Consider the following 22,586-nt stretch of genomic DNA (forward strand, 5'->3'; position numbering starts at 1 on the left):
GAGGATCGCTTTCGGTTTTAAGGTCGCGCCATTTACGGCGCGTTTTTACGCAGTCCAATATTTTAATTTTACGCAATCGTTGCGAGCGCCAATAAAAAGGAAATTACGCTTGTGGGTTAATAGTTATGGCGGTGCATACTTGACTCCTGCGACCTAAGATTACGATTACGACTACGACTACGATCTGCTCCATTCACAGAACTTTTTGATCCAAATAAAATTCCACTTTACAAAAATAGTTTGTTTTTATTTACAGAAGCTTAAAATAACAACAAATATAATACAGCTACGGCTAGTGATCACGAGTCGGTTAATGATGGGGAGAGCCGTAGGACGATGAGGGGGGGATGCCGTAGGACCCCGAGGGTACGTTGATGGTGGTGTAGCTGGCAGACGGGGCGCTGTAGGAGATGGAACCGTGGCCGCCAGAGTAGCCGCCAGATAGGCCGCCGGAGTAGCCGCCAGAGTGGCCGCCGGAGTAGCCGCCAGAAAGGCCGCCGGAGTAGCCACCAGAAAGGCCGCTCGAGTAGCCGCTGGAGTAGCCGCCGGCGTAGCCACCGTGACCACCGAGAGCCTGGTGGTATTGCGCCACCTGGATACCCTGCTGCAGGGACTCCAACTCAACACCGACGACTCTCTCGTGGGGAACACCGTATACTGGCGCAGGTGCGCCGTAGTGGGACGAGATGCCGTGGGACGATTGCGCGGACCTGTACGCCTCGTTTTGGATCTCGTCCTTCAGGACGATGTGGCGGATCTTCTCCAGTAGATGGGGGTCGATGTGGTAGCCCTCCGACGTCTGGTAGCCGACGGGCACCTGGCTGTAGTGGCCCCCGATGCTGAGCTCCGACCCTGAGCTATGGCCGGAGAGGATTGGGGCTGAGTAGCTGTAGCCCACTGGGGGCTCCGCCACTGCGCACCCGATGAGGGCAAGAGCTACCTGCAAGAAGAATAAGAGTCACTAACGGAAACTTAGGCCCACCGCCAGACTAGGTTATTGATTGTAATGTGTTAAATATCATGGTTCCTTTTTATTTATACGAAGAGAGAGAGAACATGATATTAAATCCACATTTAACTTTAACCCAGACTGGGGCAAGGGTGCGTACGTCTCACTGCGTATGATCCAAAAAACTAAGTAAGCTTTCAAAAACTTTGATGATTGATATTTTATAAGGTCCACACCAGGGCCCTAATCTCAAAAAAAGGGACCACAAAATTTCGATTTTTGAAAATTTCAGATCCTATTTTTTTTAGAAAAATCCTTTCGTAGCAACAAAGTAGGGACTTTTCTACTGATTTTTCGCCTTAGAATAGACTTAAACTATTTTCCAAATTGTAACTATATCACTGTACACAACACTACACAGCACTGCATCCACTTACAATGGTCAGACGGGACATGTCGCTTGTGTGATGGCCGCTGCGCGCGCGCACCGCTTATATACCGCCCGATCTGCCGACCACTTTTACTTCTCCGAGGACGAGATCTGAAACATTAATGTGTAATTACTCTTCATTTTATTACGGCAGAAGGGTTATGCGTTTTGGTTCTTCATCCTGAAAATAATAATAATATCTATGGACGCTTCACACCACGTCAGTCTGGCCCCGTGCTAAGTACCTAAAGGACTTGTGTTACAGGTACCAGACAACGGAAATATATTTAATACTTTTATACTATACATATATTTAGGATTTAGGACATATTTAATACACATCCAGACCCGGGAACTTTGAAAACTCTTTGTTCCGTCGGCGGGATTCGAACCCGCGATCTCCGGCTTGAGCTACCGACGCGCTCACCGCTGAGGCACAGAGCCACACAGGTACAATTATCTAGTCAACTTAATAAGATATGAAACTTAAATTTTAATTTATTTATTTGCATGAAAATAGTTACAACTTAATAAAGATCTTAAAAATTGAAGTAAACACAGGTTTGCTGACATAAACTTCCTACAAAACTTCCGTACCGTATACGGTACGGATTGCTGGGCCGGCACAAAGGCATCTTCCGTACTTTCGACCTGTGAAGGTGAGTCGTGATGCGCTCTGACCTCCGACCTCGCTAGTCGCTAGCAAGTTCACTCGCACACCTTCAACTTGCATTGAAGATGAGATAACTTATTCAGCTTGCAAGCACGTGCTAACATGTAAATTGTAGATAAAATATGTGCTAATGTGGTGTAGGAATAGTAAATATGAAGATGAATTACTAGTAATTCATTTGCCCTAGGGCAACATAGTAATGTTTAACTAAGAATTTATATTGTTTGCCGTTGATAACAATTCATTTATAAATCTCTTATATCTATCGTATTATGGGTTTTATTCTGTAATCAGTATTTTTATTATCTTGAAAGTAACCTTGTGGGAAATTGGAACACTTTTCTTCTCGTTCCATTTGTTGCCTATACAGTTTTAGATCATCCTTTCATAATTTGGGGCATGAGATCATATCAAACGCTTTTTATCGTTGACTATGTCGATCTTGGTTTAAAAAGAGAGGGAATGTGTGCTTAGCACTGTTCTCTGTAGCAATGTGAGCTTGTCCAGTATCTAACAAAGCTCTAAACTATTTCGGTACTGGAAAAGTAGCCGGTGGAAAATTAGGGGGCAAACGAGCAAACGGGTCACCTGATGGAAATCAACTACCGTCGCCCATGGACACTCGCAATATCGAAAGAGTTGCAACTGCGTTGCGGTATCTGCTACTCTATTATTTTATATCAAGTATCAAATAATTAGGCCTTTACATCCGTTATGGATGATTTATACAGTATTTTTCAGAGCGAAGTAACCACTCCTCAAATACTGTAGTGCCTGGAACCAGATTTTTAAATGTCCGTATGGTTGCCCAAGCGCATACGGCATTCTCACATCATAGTCGGCCTAGTCCAGAGGAAAGAACTAGTAAATATACGTCTGGAACCAACTATGTGCGGGTTTCCGCACGATGTTTTCCTTCACCGTACGAGCGTCCGTATTCCGTACTTGAGGTCAGAAAATGTCTCATAGGTACACGTCTCAACCCGGGTTCGAACCTGCACCCTCTAAGAGTGCGAACCCAAAGGTCTACCCATTAGGCCACGGATGCTCTATCATCTATCAACGTATACAACGGAGTATCAACATACTTGACATTATGTTACAATGCCACGGCAGCAATGATCATTGGGCGCATGCGAGGAGGTTTAATTATACTTATTAAAGACTATAGATGTCCCGGTGAACTTCATATCGTTTCCCTCCGATCATAAACCTTCCCTGGACTTCCACCAATATTTCAAGACAACAAAATATAAAGTTAATTTTTGTTTGTATAGATCATAATATAGCTAATAAGACAACATTTATATTATGTTAATTTGTTTTTGTACTTTTATAGATTAAATTTTTTTTTTAAACAGCTTTTAAATATGAGGATAATATTATGTCATGGCTCATTTCATTATCATTAATTATTCTGTGTTAGCATTTACACAAAACCATGCTTGCTATAACGCTTTTGTTGTAACTCAAAATAATTAGAACAAACAATAAGTGTCTAAACACACTAGGCCGAAGTTACGCGGCGTAAATTCCGCATGATTACGCCCGCAATGCCCGCCCGCGTTCCGTCTGTATTTATAGTGCGGAATTTACGCCGCGTAACTTCGGCCTAGTGTGTTTATTGTTTAGACACTAACATGCATATTTAAAATTCATTATCACTATTTAAAACTCATTAATATTTACTTTACATTTTTATTTCTACCTTTCGCTTCTTTAAATGAGGAAAAATTATATTATTAAAAAAAAGCGTCCATAGATATTAATTTGACTATCTCTTTCCTCGTGTATTTAGAGAAAGGACGTAGATATGTGGACGAAGCATCTAGAGTAGCTTATGTAACATACCTTTCAAATTTGTTCGCTAATGCCTATACATGAGAATAAGTATTTGTCTTAACACTGACAGAGTGCGAGGGTCAATGGTTCTTTTGATCGATTGCCTGCTGAAAGTCGGCAGTTTATTTAAGAAGAATTTTTAGAAGAACTTATAGTATAATAGCCGAGTCTCTAAGAAAACAAGTAAAACTATATTTTAGATCTACCTGGTTGGGAAAGTGAAGAAAAGTTTTCTTGCAAGAAAACACTGTAATAAAACAATGTAATATAATGTTCTGTTTTATATTTTTAGGGTTCCGTACCAAAGGTTAAAAATAGGACTTCGACGTCTGTCCGTCTGTCTGTCTCCAGGCTGTATCTCAAGAATCGCTATAGCTAGACTTCTGAAATTTTAACTGATTGTGTATTTCTGCTACTACTAAAAACAAAATAAAATTAATATTTAATGTGGCTCCCATCCAACAAACGTGAGTTTTTCGGGCTTTTTTGCTCTATATCAATAATGGAAAAAGGTAGGCACTTGAATTTTTCACAAATTCCTTTCTCATAATATGCGTACTTTAATATTTAATTATAATATTAAAATAAAATAAAAATTTTTGGGAGCCCATACAAAAAACACAATATTTGGCCTATTTTGCTCTATAACCGTACGGAACCCTTCGTGCGCGAGTCCGACTTACACTTGGCCGATTTTTTAAAATACTGCAGTCTTTCGTCTGACTCATTGCCTGGTTGTCTCAACAAGCAGGTGTTGCAAACATTTATTTTCACTTTTTAATAAAACAAATATCGTATTTTTTTCACGTATTTTGTAATTCCGAGTCAAAAATGCTGTTACTTTACGACTTTCGGTTCGCCTTGGCACACAATCGATATTAAGAATCGGATTTTACGGTTGCCTAATAAATCTGCAAACCTACATAACTACTAAAATAGATTTAATAGATGCACTATGAGATAATTATTATAGCCTCATAACTTAATAACTACATTCACTGTATCAAGAGAACGCCTCCAGTGGTTTGGAGCGTGGCTCTTGATTCATAGGTTGTGGGTTCGATAGTCGCGTTCGACGTTTCCTAGTTTGGTTAAGACAATGCAGGCTGATCATCTAATTGTCTGACAAGAAAGATGATCCATGCTTCAGATGGGTTTGTAAAAATTTCTTCGATTAATCTCTCGCCTGTTGCGTCGGTCGTCCGTCCCACTGGGTTATGAGAGTAAATGAAGGGTGAGTACTCTTATGAACTGCGCACACTCTTGGGCACTACTAGTTTTAATAAAACGTCACCGAAACATGTGTGGCTGATAATATTATATTATTCAATTAGTTTTCTCTATAGAGAAATATTATAATATTTTAATATTACTTATAGTTGTTTTGTAATTAACTATGTGAATATTATATTATTATGGCATGATATACTTAAGCTTTAAAAATTCATATGACTCATAATGCTCAAGGGCAAAATTGTCATTAGCAGAAAGTAGTAAAAAGTTGAGGGGTTAGATGTGTGCCCTGTGGCACCCCATTTTTAATAGGGATAGCTTTGCGCGGTGGACAGTTCTTAGTTCCGTATATTGTTAGAACTAACACCTGTAGTTTTTTATGTTAACGTGGGATGAACTTCGACACGAATTAACTTCGGTACGGAGTGAATAACATGATCTCATAGAAAACCGAAGCGAATTATCGCTTGTGATGATCTCTAGAATTGGTGTCGTCCATAAGTGACTAACGTCATTTTCATACCCTATAAAAATAAGTTACGATAAGCTAAAATTTTGGAAATGCTTATTTTTACCGTTTTATCTTTATTTTAATAAAAAGTCTGCTAATCTTTAACTTTGGCAACATCCCTTTTATGCAACCAACTAGTTAATAATTGCATCAACCTCCAAAATTTTTCCTCCTCTTCAAAATTTCGATCAATTCGAAAGGAAACCAACAAGTATGTGTTGGCACATCCGATCTTATTACAGAAAGATTTAGCTTAAGTGTTATGAAGCAATCGTTGCGATCATTATCTTGAGAACCGTACATTTTTAACACCGATATAGTTTTAACTATTAAATAAGTAACACATACATACTAATATTAACACCGCGAAAGTATGTAAGTCTGTCTATTACCTCTTCAAGCCTAAACCGCTGAACAGATTTAGTTGAAAATTTATATGGAGATGCTTTAAGTCCCGGGAAAGGACATAGGGTATTTTTAACCTGGAAAATGTACGGTTCCCATGCGATAAACGATTTTAAGCGCAAGTTGCAGACGTCATTTGTAGTACGTCGTCACGACTAGTATTTGAAATAAGTTGCGTCCTTGATTTTAAATTTTTGTTTGCAGTCATCAGTGTAAAAGTTGAAATTGATCATGGCCACAGACATAGATCAAGATAGATATCACAGCACGCGAAGTACATACACATGCGGTGTATGTACTTCGCGTGCTGTGACGAGCAATACTCGTCTTTCGAAAGTTTTTTCTTAAGTCTGCTATCTGCTATCGGAATTGGACGTCAATCGGAATTTAAAAAATGCCTAAATATCTTTATCATCGGTACGTCACAGTTGGTAGTAAAAAAGAGGCACGCTAGTTTTCATACAAATGGAGCGACATGCGGTATCTATCTTGATCTATGTCTGTGATCATGGCTTAGGAGCTGTAATTATAATCACATATTTAATTATTTATTTCAAGTAATCAGGGGGCTGATTCTTATATGTATTAATAGTAATTAGTATGCTTCGAAAGTAAAACAGAGTATCTTTGCACGTGCGCGAGATACCCTGAAAACGGCATCCGAGGTAAGAGAATCGACCCATGCAGTGCACATGTTTTTTTTTGACGTTGAAATGATGATTCTGAATTATAGGATTTTATGAAGGATACTTCTACTGACGAAATGACTAGGAAGTCATTCTTCCAAATCCCTAATTGCCGGTCGTATTAAGTGTAGATTAAGTCTTGATTACTTAATTTAAATAAAGTTGGCGTGCCTAACATTAATTTCGCGGTTTTTGTTTATATGCGTGGGTAAATAATTTAGTATATGACTAAATCGTTACTTCCTCAAGATTCAAACCTTATTTCCAAGTGTTGAAGTTAATTATCCATACTAATATCATAAATGCGAAAGTCTCTATCTGCCTGTCTGTCTGTCATTTACTCCACTAGGAACCGTTGAACGTCTCACCGCTTTTGACCATATTTTCAACTTCTTAAAGTGACTTTTTTATGTAATAAGGGGGCAAACGAGCAAACGGGTCACCTGATGGAAAGCAACTTCCGTCGCCCATGGACACCCGCAGCATCAGAAGAGCCGCAGGTGCGTTACCGGCCTTTTAAGAGGGAATAGGGAATAGGGGAGGGTAGGGAAGGGAATAGGGTAGGGGATTGGGCCTCCGGTAAACTCACTCACTCGGCGAAACACAGCGCAAGCGCTGTTTCACGCCGGTTTTCTGTGAGAACGTGGTATTTCTCCGGTCGAGCCGGCCCATTCGTGCCGAAGCATGTCTCTCCCACGTATAAACTTTCCGATCTATGACGCGGTTAACCGCGACCGACAAATTCCACTGTATGACATAGTTTATAGGTATCATTTTCTACTGACATTTGTGTAGTGACCCATGCTGCCGCCGCTTGTGGCGTAATTTATGCTGGTGACGGAAGGTCGGAACTCGGAACGTTAACTTTAGTGTCTAAACACACCATGCCGAAGATACGCGGCCTCAGTTAGAATTACGCCTGCAATGTATTTTAAATTATCGATGACACACCATGCCGAAATTCCGTCGCGTTATATCGTATGCGTAGCGCATTGCTGACGTAATCATGCCGAACTTCGGTCGCGTATTTTCGGCCTAGTGTGTTTAGAGGCAAAGGGTTCTAAACACACTATGCCGAAGTTCCGCGGCGGAAGTTCGGCATGATTCCGCCTGCAATTAATGTATTTTAAATTACCGATGACACACCATGCTGAAATTACGTCGCGTTATATCGTATGCGTAGCGCATTGCTGCCGTAATCATGCCGTACTTCGGCCGCGTATTTTCGGCCTGGTGCGTTTAGACACTTAGATATGACGGGACGACATCCGTCGGGACCGATAGTTAATATATTACAAAAATGTAAATTGTAACGGCATTTTTAGTATTTATGAAATAGCACTTAGCAGGCATGATCTTTTGGTAAATTGCGGTGGCCCAGACTTTACGTCCTCACTTCTAAGCAGTGTTACCAGTTCCCACCTCACAATGCCAAATCGCTTAAACCAATTTTAATATTCACAAAGATGTTCATCTTTCGTAAGTTCCCTCGACCCACAAATAAATTGTGTACTACTAATACATTGTATTCAAATTAAATGGTCTCTGTATACATTTCAGTAATGGCGCCGGTTTTCCCACGTCATTGTACATTATCTAATATTCTTAAATAACGAATTATAATTATGTTTATGTTTCGGTAAGACTGTGCTAGTTTTGATGGTTGAAATACATGAAGTAAATTAGATAAAATCAAAAGTTACTAACAGATCTACTAATGTAGCTTTCATTTTCTTGTAAAGGAACTAAAAAGGATCGCAATTTAGGCGCCCTCTTAGTCTACTTTAGTCCGACAAAAATATTATAACTTAAGAAAAAAAACGAAAATTTTAGGGTAAAACGATAAAACAAAACAACTTTTCTGTTGTGCTGTTTTTGGGCATATTTTTCAGGCCCATGAGGAGTGTTTTTTCGCTCTTCAAGCTACGTTCTATTTATTTTCAATTTTATATAAACCTTCAAACAGGAATGTTATTTTTGATACAAATTTGTTATGAATCAATAAATACTTTGATTATGACAGACTAATATAACACAGAACGTTATTATCTCAGACAAGGTGTTTATGGTAGCGGTGATCGACAGACCCTGCGGCTATGATAGATGATGCTTCATACTGTTTATATACATAACTGACATGTTATACAGACAGAAAGGTATATAATATTTTAGTTGCTATTGCTAGTGCCGTTTAAAGATTTGAGTACTAACATAGTCAACATTTAAGTATGATCAAGTTTTTGCTTGTCTACTGTCCCTAAATTTAACAAAATTTTTATTTTTGTACTTGATCACATAAAAAAGGACAGATCACAGATCTTTTCTTCTATAATTCTGTTTGCTTATACCTATTTTTTCTATGCGACTATCTTTAGCTTCATAAAGATCGCGCACATTAGGCGTAGCGTAGCAGGCCACATTTTTCATACACGTTTTTACGATCTATGTACCTCAAAATAGGTCGTAAAAGTGTATGTAAAGTGCGGCCCGCCCCGCTGCGTGTACAATGTGCGCTCACTCAGTAGGACACGCGCGGTCATTCACTCGTCCAATGTCACGTCACTCGATTGTGACACCTGAACTTTACCTTTACACTTTACACTTGGGTCACTACGAGACGATACATTATGATTCATCCAAGCCATTCAACATGAAAGGTCTTCCCTCAATGAATGGAAGAAGTTGATAGTCAGTTTAGATAGGAAACGAAAAAGTCTACTAGAAGACAAGTCTAAGGGCCTGTTTCACCATTTCCTGATAAGTCCCGGGTAGGCTATACACAATTTAACTTGACAGATAGTCTATGGAGATAGAGTATGGAGAGTCTGTCAGTCAAGTTGTGGAAAGCCCAGCCCTTATGGCTACTTTTCATTAAAATAATAAATAATTATATTATGTCCTTCTCAGATGGAATAATTGCAATTTATTTGAATGGGTGAATGGGGATTTTCGTATCAATTAGGATCGCAGAAACCTTCTTTACAGAGTAAGGCATATTTTAAACTTAATCATTAGAGGCCTGATAACAACACTTTGAGTGCTCTCTCGTAAAGCAACATTTGAGTTCGGAAAATGGTGCCTCTGGCATAGAAAACTGAAAAATTTGCATACATAATTTCAGCAACAAATATTCCCTGTAACCAACTTGTTTTGTACCTTATCAACTTTTAACCGAGTGTGTTTAAAAGAGTATAAAATCGACTAATGAGCTGACCTGACGAATATAAAGGGCTTCGTTTTCCTCGTGCGACCCAAAATATAATGATTCGGTCTCATTAAGATAAATTGTGTTGAAAACTTGATGTATTTCAATTATATCATACACTTTATAAATTATGTTTGGTTGTATAATATTAATGTTACGCGTTTAGCAAAATTAATATGGTGCTTGCGACTGCATAAGACAAAAAACCGGCCAAGTGAGTGTCGGGCCACGCGCAATATAGGGTTCCATAGTACCGATAGTTTTTTTAAATTTTTGTATGGTCAATGAATTTACATTTATAACGTGTTTTACACTACTAACAACATCATCTCAGTTACTTTCAAAGGAATTTGAACGAAAAGTTCCTTTATACTTCGCCGAATACATTTTTTTTAGTTGATCGACTATTACTCAATAACTTATGAAGTCTTCTTAGCCGTGATAGTTTTATATATTTGCCGTTATAGTTAGCGTGATAGTGATTCAGCATATTTCCTACTCCCGTTAATTTTTTCACATTTCGGTCCTATAGTCCTATAGTCGGACTATAGACGGTTTAGGTCCTATAGTCTCTGAGCAAAACCGCGGACAGACAGACGGATGGATAGACCGAAACTATAAAGCTTCCTTGTTGACTACGGAACCCTAAAAATGGCAACAGCGGATTTTGCGATCGAAAGTAAAAAGTCATAAACTGCTTTATGACTATTTACATGAGTTAAGACATACCTAATCTACAACTGTTCCTCTATAATTGGGATACTTTTACAGCCCTTTTTCATTCCCATTGGCTTCATGGCTTCAGTATTTACCGCCGGATTTTTATAAGGCCGCGATACCTCAGCCAATTCGTGACGAAGTGCGTAACTTTAAACACACATTATATGTGAATATTGGTCCAAATCTTTAACCTCGTGTACTTTCTCGAGAGAATGTGTGTCTAGCGACAGGAGGAGTAAAAGGAGGAGAGGGGGAGTGAAGGGGGAGAGGGGGAGTGCAGGGGAAGAGGGGCAGTGAAGGGGGGATTGCAAAAATGAACCGCGGCGGTCACTCTGACTGTGACGCGTTATAAAAGGTTGCTCACATACACTGTCACACTTAATACGATTTTTATTCTCGTTCATATAGTACCTATTGGAATTATCAGTCATATTTAATTTTCACAAATAAAGACTCGACTGCTAACGTAGTTATGATGTAGCCCTTAAGACTTGGATCTAATAATACCTCTTAGGCATTTATGAATCCGACCATCAGTTTTCCTGAGCGTGCCACAAAAATAGTATGTATGTACACAAAATGCATACTTACTTCGCACACTCAAAAACATAATATGTGGTAGTCTGGCAAATAGAGTAAAATGGTTTTTTATTAGTAGTATTGCATAAATATACTTTGAACCATTTTGAGTTACTTTAGTAATAAATAAATAATTAAAGAACTACATAATTTAAGTAACAAAAAAGTGTACTATGTCATAATATTTAAGCCGCGAATATTTCGGCCATTACGTCGTACAAACGATCTCAACGCGGCACGCGGCTGCTCTTATATTATAGTGTAAATATCATACAGTAATGTAAATACTGAGATCTCGATATCAAAATGACTCCGCACAGGTAACTCATGCCAACCAGAATATGGTGATAGTTTCAAAGTCCCATATTTTCTTTACTAGTCATTTATTACAAAAATATTTGATACACGTATTCATTATATTATTATGTACACATGAATCACTTTTTACCTTTACCTGTCTGACGTGGTATCCCCAAGACAAGCCCAATTCAATTGGTTCTGCTGATACTAAACTCGCTCAACACAAAATCAAACTGTATTACATGATATGGGTGATGTTGTACTGCATTACTTTTGCTATTTCAAGCTATCTAAAATAACGCTCTATTTTTGATTCGGCCGGTCTGGTATGAATATGGTCTACTGTATGTTACATTATACTGTAAATATATTATGTTCTTAATGTAACACTAACCCACAAAGATATTAATTAAAAGTAATGGCCAACAATTATGAGATTCACAATTAACTTAATTGTAATAGTCTCAAAATGGTTTCTTCATCGCGCACCGTCACAGTTCTTACGCGACATAAATTATTCGGTTTCCTATTTATCACGTCTTATGAAGGGTCTTTTTGTAAATCAGAATAGGATATATTACTCAATGTATTTATGCTAGATGGTAGCACCAGCACGGATAGAAAACAATAAGTTTTGTTCGACGTTCGACAACATTTCTATCAAAATACTGTATGCAACATGTTGGATTTTGGTCGGATTAGATACCTGTATGTGTTAGTAGCGCCCACTGCTCTGACCTCCGTGGAATATTTCGTATTAAAAATAAAATCATAGCTCGTGGCAAAATGTTACGTGTATATTTTAATAATAATATAAAAGTTACATTGAAAATATCGTTTTGTCTAACGCCGTTGTAAAATGGCCCCAAACAAACAAATATGAATTGAAAGTTACTTAATCTAGAAGCCCGCCAAAGGTTTGGCGGGCTTCTAGATTAAGTAACTTTCAATAATTACTTTTATTAAAAAAACCTGAAGTGGGGTCAAAAATATTTTGACCACGCTTAATTTGGCTCGTCAGAATCTGTCGCGTTTTTGTTTGTCATTAAAAAAAAAATAATACAAAAACTTAATGCTATTTTAGTTTTTGCGTATCATAAAAGTCAATTTAGTATATTGTGTTTTCTTTGAATAAAAAATTTACATAATATAATATGTCAGTAATATTATAACTTTTATTCTTTTGTTTTTCAGGTATAAAAAATGTTGTTTGGTATGAATAATAAAAATATTTTGAATGACGTATCGCAAACAACTTTATGCTGATAGGCGCGAGCGGCAATGACCCGGCCGAATTTTATTTATGATTTGAATAAAAAAAAACTTCACAAATCTATTATATTACTCTAATAGAATAATTTTACTGCCGGAAAACAACCATAATTACTTAAATGTCTTTAAATGTCCCGTAGTAGGTGCCGAATAATTTTCATCTGAAGCGTTTTGTGTTATTTTCCTCGAGTTCTTTTGTTTTGTTCTAGAATTTGCTTAAATCGAGTTGGCCGCGGATGACGTCATGAGATCTGATTTGTCACGATTTTTATATATTGTATGAATGAAATGGCGATATTTTGGATGAAATAAGTGCGAGGCAGTTGAATTATATTAACAATATAAGTATTTAAAAAAAATCTAAAATGCATTTGTAAAGGCCAATCAAAGCACTTAAGCGCAATAAAGGGGGTGACAGACGTGCGAGTAAGTACGCGGACTTATGGCTCGAAAATCTTTATCGCCTGTGTGTCAGCAAAGAGCCGCGAGCCGCGAGCCTGCGGGCATGGTAATCCAGTGTGAGCGATTCTCGTTTGTTACCGACGCGAGCCGAGTAAGTTCGCGAACTTAAAACCCGCGTACTTTAAGTTCGTACGTCTATCAGGCACTTAATTAATGACGTAACATGAAATAAAGTAGCCGCTCGTTTTAATTAAATATTCATGCACTAGACATTAGACAAGTCTAGACCTAGTTATTCTAATTAATAAGCGATGTAATAAATTATTTAAATAGTAATTTAGAGATGGGTTTAAAGATATCAAGTATATTTCGTTACAATAAAGGAATTTGTATCTTAGTACATATTATATTCTGTTGTTAATACAAATCTATAAAAAAACTACATATACATTTTTATAAAGAGAAGATAATATTATTTTCTTACATATGAAATTGTCGTGTCACAAAGTTAGTTACCGTACTCCTCCAAAACGGCTTTACTGATTTTTACCAAATTTTATATTCATATTCAGTAGAATCGGCTACTGGGTACTTTTTATAAGTGCATTTGTTGAACAAATAATAGTTAAGTAATTATTAAAACTCGAGACTGACAGCGACCATTGTTTGTGCGACGGGATAGCGATGGACATTGCCATGGTGCCATACTTTATATGGCAAAACAACGCTGCCGGGACAGCAGCTAGTATGATTATAAAGTTGAAGAGTTTATAATTATCACGAACTACTGGACCGATTCCAGTGTAATTTGGCACAGATATAAAGTAGACTAAAAAAAGGATAAAGGCTACTTTCGTTGCGGGAAACGTTTTGTACGGGAAGTTTAGCAAAAGCGGTTGTTTGTTAGCATGATTGACATAATGTTGTCATATAAGATTTTCTGCATGCTTCAATTTCATACATTCTGTTGGCTGAGCAACACCTCAATTTATTCAAAAGAGTATAATCGACATATTTTAGGAACAGACAAAGATTTTATTTGCCCATATTATCTGTCACTTCTTTTCTATCGGAGGGAAAATCCCTAGTTGCCATGCTGGGCATTATTAAATTTCTTCCGTCCCACATTCTGCCTATTCTCTATAGATATACTTAATTTAATAAACACAAAAACGTTTGTTCTTGGCTTCTATCTAATTTAAATAAATTAACATAATTATATATAAACATATCATATTATAAAGTGGCAATAATGTAGTAATGAATTCATCGAAATCTTGTGATTTATTGATTGGGGATTATTTTGCATTCTAGTCAATAGATTGCAATTTAATATTTCAATAATAACCTGAATGTCGGTTGAAAATAGAGAAAAAGAACTGCTTCAATATTTCGTTGCCTGCCTTAAATATTATAATTAATTATTATTAAAGTAGACATATAACTAAGGCCTTTGTAAAAATTTCAAGTGCTTAGCTGTTGCCACAGACAGACGGACGGACGGACGGACGGGCAGACGGACGGGCAGACGGACGGGCAGACGGACAGACATTGAAGTCTTAGTAATAGGGTCCCGTTTTTATCCTTTAAGTACGAAACCCTTATAAAATGCCACTTTATGAGCTAAGCTATAGATTTCATTTTCTACCGACATTCGTCTAGCAATCCACGCCGCCGCTGCTTTGTAGTAGCACAAAGCAAAATGAAGCCTATAGCCTAGTACATAAAGTGGTATTTATTTGAATTCTTGTCGGTCGCTTACGGCACAAATGGGAAAATCACCTCTACCATAACTTTTTATGCTAGATTTTATCGCATTCGATAAAATCGTTCCATCGCTAACAACTGGATAGATCAAAATTGACACGTAATCTTCACCTTGAGAGACATATTATGGGGAAATTAGATACAGGAAATTCACTCTAGCAAACTGACCGTGAGAGTCGCCGCTCCCAAAACGATACCCACTTACTCAACCAGGTGATTCATATAGAAAGGGTTTTGCGCAACCTGGTTTCTGACCCGTGCTAAGTGGACAACCACAATGCAACCATTTTGTGTTTTATGTGGTAGCTTTAGGGTGTGATTTGCCTGTCACTGGTTACGGTTGTGTAATGTATGGTAAACGGTTACCTATTTGTTATGGAGAAGTTAGGTTTGTACAAGATAACATTATTAGTTATTACCTACTACTAGCGTCCGTGGCCTAATGGGTAGACATTTGGTTTGCATTCTTAGAGGGTGCAGGTTCGAACCCGGGTGGAGGCCTACCTATGAGACATTTTCTGATGTCAAGTACAAATTACGGACGCTCGTACGTTAAGGAAAACATCGTGAGGAAACCCGCACATAGTTGGTCCTAGACGTATTGACTGGTTCTTTCCTCTGGACTAGGCTGACTATGATGCGAGAATGCCGTATGCGCTTGGGCAACCATACGGACATTTAAAAATCTTGTCCCAGGCACTATGTACAGTATTTGAGAAGTGGTTACTTCGCTTTAAATAATACCGTATAAATCATCCATAACGGATGTAAAGGCCTAGTTTTTATTACCTACTAGATGTTGCATGCATTTCATTGCTTTCATTTTATCCAGGAAAAGTATACTTTTCTTGTACAAGAAAAGTATACTTTTCCGGGATAAAATTATCCCTGAATAGTTTCTATGTTCGGTTAGGACAATACAGTTGTCACTCGTCAGTCACCCGTTGTGCTGGTTTACAAGAGTAAGGCAAGGGAGATACAGTACATTGTACAGCACACAAAGTTAAGCAAAATTAAATAATAGTCCCTTGCGAAGCTAGCCCAGTTTTGAAAATTATGTTTTTGGAATTAAAGACTCTGCTCTCAGCCTTTTGACTTCTTACCTCAAAAATAGGACTCAAAGGGTTGAAGTTAATAGTAAAAGATTCAATGGGACCAAAATAGAATTAGGTGTACCACAGGGATCCATTTTAGGACCATTTCTTTTTCTCATCTACATTAATGACTTACCTTATCTAGTTAAGGATAATGAGATAGTACTTTTTGCTGATGACGCTTCACTTATTTTTAAAGTGAAGTGACGGCAGTCAAATTACGACGAGGTAAATAGTGCTCTCTCAAAAATAGTACATTGGTTTAATGTTAATAACTTACTTTTAAACTCTAAGAAAACCAAATGTTTAAAATTTACTTTGCCCAATGTTAGGCAAGTGTAAATGATGAGAAAATGAATTTGGTGGACTCCACTATATTCTTAGGCATTACATTAGATAGTCAATTACAGTGGGGTCCTCATATTGCTAATCTTGCAGGTAAGCTCAGTTCTGCAGCATATGCAGTCAGAAAAATTAGGGAAATTTCTGATGAAGACACGGCAAGACTAGTTTATTTTAGTTATTTTCACAGTAGACTGTCTTATGGTATCCTTTTATGGGGAAACGCTGCCGACATCAATACAATTTTTGTGCTGCAGAAGCGAGCTATACGCTCAATTTATAAAATGTCAGCTTTTGAATCTCTGAGAGAAAAGTTAAAGAAATTGGTATTCTAACTGTTGCTTCTCAATACATTTTGGATAATGTATTGTATGTAAGAAAGAATTTAACTAAATTTAAAACTAAAACTGATAGTCACGGTAGAAACACTTGAAATAGGCACAAGCTGGAAATACCAGTGATCAAACTTAGCAAAATAAGTAAATCTTTTAAAGGTCAATGTGTACGCCTTTACAATAAAATCCTGGAAAACGTTCAAAATCTATCAATTAATAAATTTAAAAAGTAATTAAAAAACTTTTGTGTGCCAAAGCCGAGGTAGGTCAACGATTTCCTAAACGATAGCACATCTTGGGAGTAGGATGGCTGCTTGCAAGGCTGCTTCTACATTTATTATATGTGACTTACAATTGTGTATTCATTTTTTTTTTCATATTGTATAGATTAAGTTATTTACATTGTAAATTTTATTTTTTAAAAGACTAATTTTCCACTTTTTTACTAAAAAGTGGCCCCGTGCGAGTTTCTTACGCCGGTTCTTCTCGCCGGGTTAGTTCCCGAACCGGTGGTAGGCAACATGTAGTTCAACATTCTGAAAATATTTGATTCAAATTTATTCAGAAATAAAACAATTTTTATTTTATTTTATTTTATTTATGTAGAACTAAGATGACGCCCCGCAACAATTTTGCCCCAAAATTCGTATATAGCGCGGTAACTATTTCGAGATATAAAGTATCCTATTTCCTTTTCCGGGACTCAAAGTATTTCCGCAACTTACAGCAAGATCAATTCAGTGGTTTGAACGAGAAGAAGTAACAGAAGCTGTTACTTCTTCTCACCAAGCCGCTGTTACCTCTGATAAACACACAGACAGATACACTTTCCTATTTATAATATTAGTATGGACGGATGAGGCAAACACCTTGCTCACGATTATTCCTGTTAATGCCACTTAGAATGAAGATTGAACTGTGTAACCAAATCCAGATTATTTGGTTAATTTTCTAACCTATGTAATTCTCTACGGGCTATGGGTGTAGTGCTCATGCTGATGATCTCTTACCAACACTAGAAGTATGTTAATGCGGAGTATCTGTGCGCGTCACGTCGGATCACAGTTTATCTGCTGTAACGTGTATACTTAGTACACACTACGCTACATTTTGTTAAGCTAAGTTTATTCTCTTTAACACACCCGTCAATCAAATGGTCGGTCACAACACCAAAGAGGTTCCGTTATGCTTTTTTTTCGTTTGGATATAAGCCGGCCATGTTTTGCTATGATGCGCTTCCATCTAGTGCTTCCGTTCAAAATTCAAGTTTTTCATGAAATAAGGGGGCAAACGAGCAAACGGGTCACCTGATGGAAAGCAACTATCGTCGCCCATGGACTCGCAACATCAGAAGAGCTGCAGGTGCGTTGCCGGCCTTTTAAGAGGGAATACGCTCTCTTCTTGAAGGTTTGCAGGTCGTATTGGTACGGAAATACTGCTGGTGACAGTTCGTTCCCGAATTTTACAGTGCGTGGCAGAAAGTTACGCGAAAAACTCACGGTGAAGTATAATAGGGGTAGTTGAAAACATAATCCACCACGGATTATGTTTTCGACTACCCCTATTTTGTTCCTGATCAATTCTTCTTGACAAGCTTAATTTTTCTTAAAATCCCTAAGATCTTAGCTCGATTTATAGATCACCTTTACCACGTCCCTTAGTGTGTACTCGTGTAACATAGGTGGGCGCCATGTTAAGAATATTAATACTCTGTATGGTAAAAGTCAACCTTGACATGCTGACCAGTAATAAAATATGCCATTATACTATCGTAACATAATATAAGTGCGTTCTTATTCCGAGCATTCACATAGAGATTTATTTACGAAACCATGCGAAGACTTTGACATCGCTAAAAGGAGGATAATGTTTTAATAAAGCTTTTTTGTATATTTTTTCGAGCCTCCAGAGCTAGGGTTGCCAGGTCACTAAACCTAAAAGCCGGATAAAACAGGCGGCTTGGCCGGACATTCGTATAAAAAGCCGGAAACATTAGTTTCACAGTATAGCAGTGTACAAATTTATTTAAACAATTTAACATCTAATTGATTAAATATTACATCTCGTAAGGTGTGCAAAACCTTCTAAAATTAGTAGGATTTTCATATAAAATTATAGATTCAAAGTTCTACAAAAGCCGGACACCTATTAATTTTGGCCGGACACGCAACCAAAAAGCCTGACTGTGTCCGGCTTTATCCGGACGCCTTTCAACCCTATCCAGAGCCGAAAATTAAACGCATTTGAGATTGAGAGGTACTTAATATGGTTTAGTTTACATAAATTTTAATTTTGATAAGTTGATAGTGTGTATTTTTTTTAGCTTCGTATTTATAGGGTGTAACAAAACTAAGTAAAATACTTTAGGATGTGTATGTGTTACTTGTATTGAGTTCACTGTAAATGTAGCAGCACGGAAAGATTGTGATTTGTATTGGCAATCGCCCCAGTGTCACGAGTTTTCCCATAAAAAAGTTAAAAAATCTTTGCTCTTTCAGCGCTGTTACTTTTACAGTTAATTCTATACAGGAGACTCATACACACCCTAAAGTATTATCACTTAGTTTTGTTACACCCTGTATAATGACGCCTACACCCGGCTCCATACACAATATGTGCATATGCCCGGAGCGCCAGAAGGTGGCAAATACTTAAATTTATTTATTTTTTGTAACTGATACTAACAGTCCTTTGTTTACTTATAGAATATGGGTTCGGACACCCGCGCGTCGAGAAGGATCAACATATGAAACTAGCAGTCTCCTCTATCTACAATATATATTAGATGGCACCAAAAATAGTTTATCTCGTGGTAGCCGTACATTTCTTCGGGATAAAAAGTATCCTATGTCCTTTCCCGGGATTCAACGCACCTTCATACCTTTTGAAGCTAAATCGGTTAAGCTAGGGGCGTGTAGAGGCAACAGACAGACAGGCAGAGAGACAGTCACACTTTCGTATTTATAATATAAGTAAAATGCCTCTGTGATCCAGTGGTTCAGAGCATGGCTCTTGACTCGGAGATCGTGGGTTCGATTCCCGCGTTGGAAACATGTTATTATGAGAACAAAACTATTCTACTAGTAAGTCCTTTTCCGGGACTCAAAATATACAGCGTTACCTAAATCGGTTAAACCGCTTCAAGCGTAAAGATATAATAGACAGATAGACAGTTTTTCGCATATAATACTTGAAGTAAACTGTATATTTTTACTCGAATGCGCTCAAATAATGTGTAATACATGTTAACAATACTATCACATAATCTACATACACAAATTGAGCAACGTCTAAAAGAATCAAAAGGTCCATCTTAGTACGCGGACCGCGAATATCTAGATTTTTTAAGATCTTGATAATTGTAACAGTTACACAATAGCCTAATCCAGTTACCTCCGCATGCGTAACGCGTATGTCATATGAACTGGCTATAATATTATGTTCCTTATGTTGGCATATGACCGATACACGCGATTGCGAACGTGTACATTGATGGACGTATTCGTTTATGATTGACGTTGTATATACAGCTTCATAATCCTGGAGACAATCTTGGTTATCCATCATAGTCTAACTTAAGAGAGATCCTACACCGCCTGCGCCGTCTAGTATTATAACAATAATATTGTTACCATGCATACTTACTTATAATAACTCCCACACCGGTTTCGGTGACGGTGGCCGGTTTTATTGAAACCAAGCCAGTTACGCAGGAGTAATTTTATAGTGCCCAAGTGTGTGCGCAGTACTCAAGAGCACTCTCTGTTCCTTTTACTCTCATATCCCAGTGGAACGGCGAAGACCGACACGACTGGCGAGAGATCAGGCGCAGGGCCGACTTTTTACATGCCCATCCGACGCATGGATCATTTTAATTATCAGACAATCAGGTGATCAGCCTGCATTGTCCTAACCAAACTTGGAAATACGGTTACGGCACGATAAATAGACATAAATAAGGGTACAAGTTGTAACGATGTTGCAGAATTTGAAGAAATCCATACTTGCTTAATATTATAAATGCGAAAGACGAAAATCTGTCTGTCTGTCTGTCTGCTATCTCTTGACGCCCCAACCGCTGAACTGATTTAGCTATGATATGGAGACACTTTGAGTTCCGGCAAAAGACATAGGATACTTTTTATCCCGGGTAAATATATGGTTCCCGTGTGATAAGCGTATTTTGGCACCACGGAGTTGCAGCCTGCAGGTGCCATAATATAGTGTTATTATAGTTTTTTTTTTTAAATAATAATAATAATCTTTATTGATGATAACAATATTATAGGTACATTGTTTACATTGTTGACAGTAATTATTGTTAACTTAACTTTAATATAAACAATTTTATGGTACTAAGTACCTAAACTAGGTCACATGACCTGTTCTTATAGGTACTTAACTTTAGTCATGTTAGTGCTCGGATATTGTGTTGTCTGTCTGTGTGTCGTGTATGGAAAATATGATCCTAGCCCTGCGAGTAATCTTGGGATGGTAACTGCTTCCTATAGGATCCAGTTCCGCTAGGGGGTATGAATTATTGTGTATGGGTGTAACCCTGTGTACTGTGTAGCCCTAGCCCTACGATATCTCATATCTTGGGATGGAAGCTTCTCCTCTCGAAGAAGCTCCACTAGGGGTTGAGTTGTGTAATGGGTTGTGTGTCTGTTCATTTTTGTGTGTTACTTTATATTTTAAGGTTTTGTTCGAGTGGCTGGTAAACATTAACAGGCAAGTGTCAGTAGATTTTCTGTTGTAGTGTAGTCCATGGATGATAACCAATCATGTATAGTGGTTTTACATTGATGTTTGTTTTTATGTAGTATGTTTAGTTTTTTATTTATTCTGTTATACAAAAAGGGACCAGCAAAAGGTTGGAATCTAGTTGAAAATTTTGTTTTAAATTTGGGAACATCGAAAGGTTTGGGGGTGCGTCTGTTGGTAAGAGTGACTACTTCTTGATCTGTTAGGGGGTGTTGTTTCAGTGCAATATGTAGATAGTATAATTGACGTACGGTAAGAAGTTTTGAATCATTGTATAGTTTAAAGGTAGGATGTCTGTAGGGAAGGCAATACATTACTTTAAGCAAAGCTCTCTGAGCCCTTTCAAGTGTTAGTATATTCGTTTTGTGACCTCCCCCCCATACGTTTATACAGTATGTTAATAACGGTTTACATAGGGTATTATAGATAATTTTTAATAAGTGTTGACTAGCCGCATGCCTTATGTTTCTAAATATAATTATCAATTTGCGAATTCTTTGTGATAAATCATTAATGTGTGGAGTGAAGGTAAGAAGGGAGTCCAGTTTGATGCCCAAGTATTTTATATTGGTCACTCTTTCCAATGTTTGGCAGCCACAGTTTATATCTAGTTTTGTGTCACAGTTATTTTTATGAACTACAAGAGTGTGTGTTGATAGTGATGGCTGTGTTTTATTAGTTATAGAAAATGTAATAAATTTTGTTTTATCAGCATTCATTGTTAAAAGGTTAACAGAAAGTTGTTCTTGAATAGAATGAAATCCGATTTGAGCTTGTGTGAAGGTATCCTCCCAAGTACATCCACTGAATATTATAGCTGCATCATCTGCAAATGCCACTATTTTGCCATTAGGAAAGTGAGTATTTATTATATCATTAATGTACACCAGAAATAGAGTGGGTCCTAACACACTTCCCTGTGGCACTCCATATTCAGTGGAAATAGGGTCACTTATAACACCTAAGATCCTAACTGACTGTTGCCGGTCAGTCAGATAGCTTTGGAACAGTTTGAGTTGTTCATTACGAATTCCATATGATTCTAATTTGTTAAGTAGTAAAGATATATAGACACGG

General features: G+C 37.6%; 1 protein-coding gene and 1 long non-coding RNA gene across 2 annotated transcripts; both read right to left on the minus strand.

Moving 5' to 3' along the window:
- Positions 1–249: 249 nt before the first annotated feature.
- LOC121731726 (prisilkin-39-like) lies at positions 250–1,503 on the minus strand. Its single transcript, XM_042121315.1, has 2 exons — positions 1,387–1,503; positions 250–940 (listed from the first exon to the last, which is right to left on the minus strand). The coding sequence occupies exons 1-2, from the start codon at positions 1,402–1,404 to the stop codon at positions 311–313; spliced, it is 648 nt and encodes a 215-aa protein (XP_041977249.1). The 5' UTR covers positions 1,405–1,503; the 3' UTR covers positions 250–310.
- A 323-nt stretch (positions 1,504–1,826) lies between these two features.
- On the minus strand, positions 1,827–21,146 carry LOC121731786. Its single transcript, XR_006036290.1, has 4 exons — positions 21,072–21,146; positions 20,118–20,125; positions 2,530–2,533; positions 1,827–1,839 (listed from the first exon to the last, which is right to left on the minus strand). It is a non-coding gene; the product is annotated as an uncharacterized LOC121731786 (long non-coding RNA).
- Positions 21,147–22,586: the final 1,440 nt, after the last annotated feature.

Source organism: Aricia agestis, chromosome 11 (assembly GCF_905147365.1).
Source record: "Aricia agestis chromosome 11, ilAriAges1.1, whole genome shotgun sequence".
In the NCBI taxonomy this organism is placed as follows: domain Eukaryota; kingdom Metazoa; phylum Arthropoda; class Insecta; order Lepidoptera; family Lycaenidae; genus Aricia; species Aricia agestis.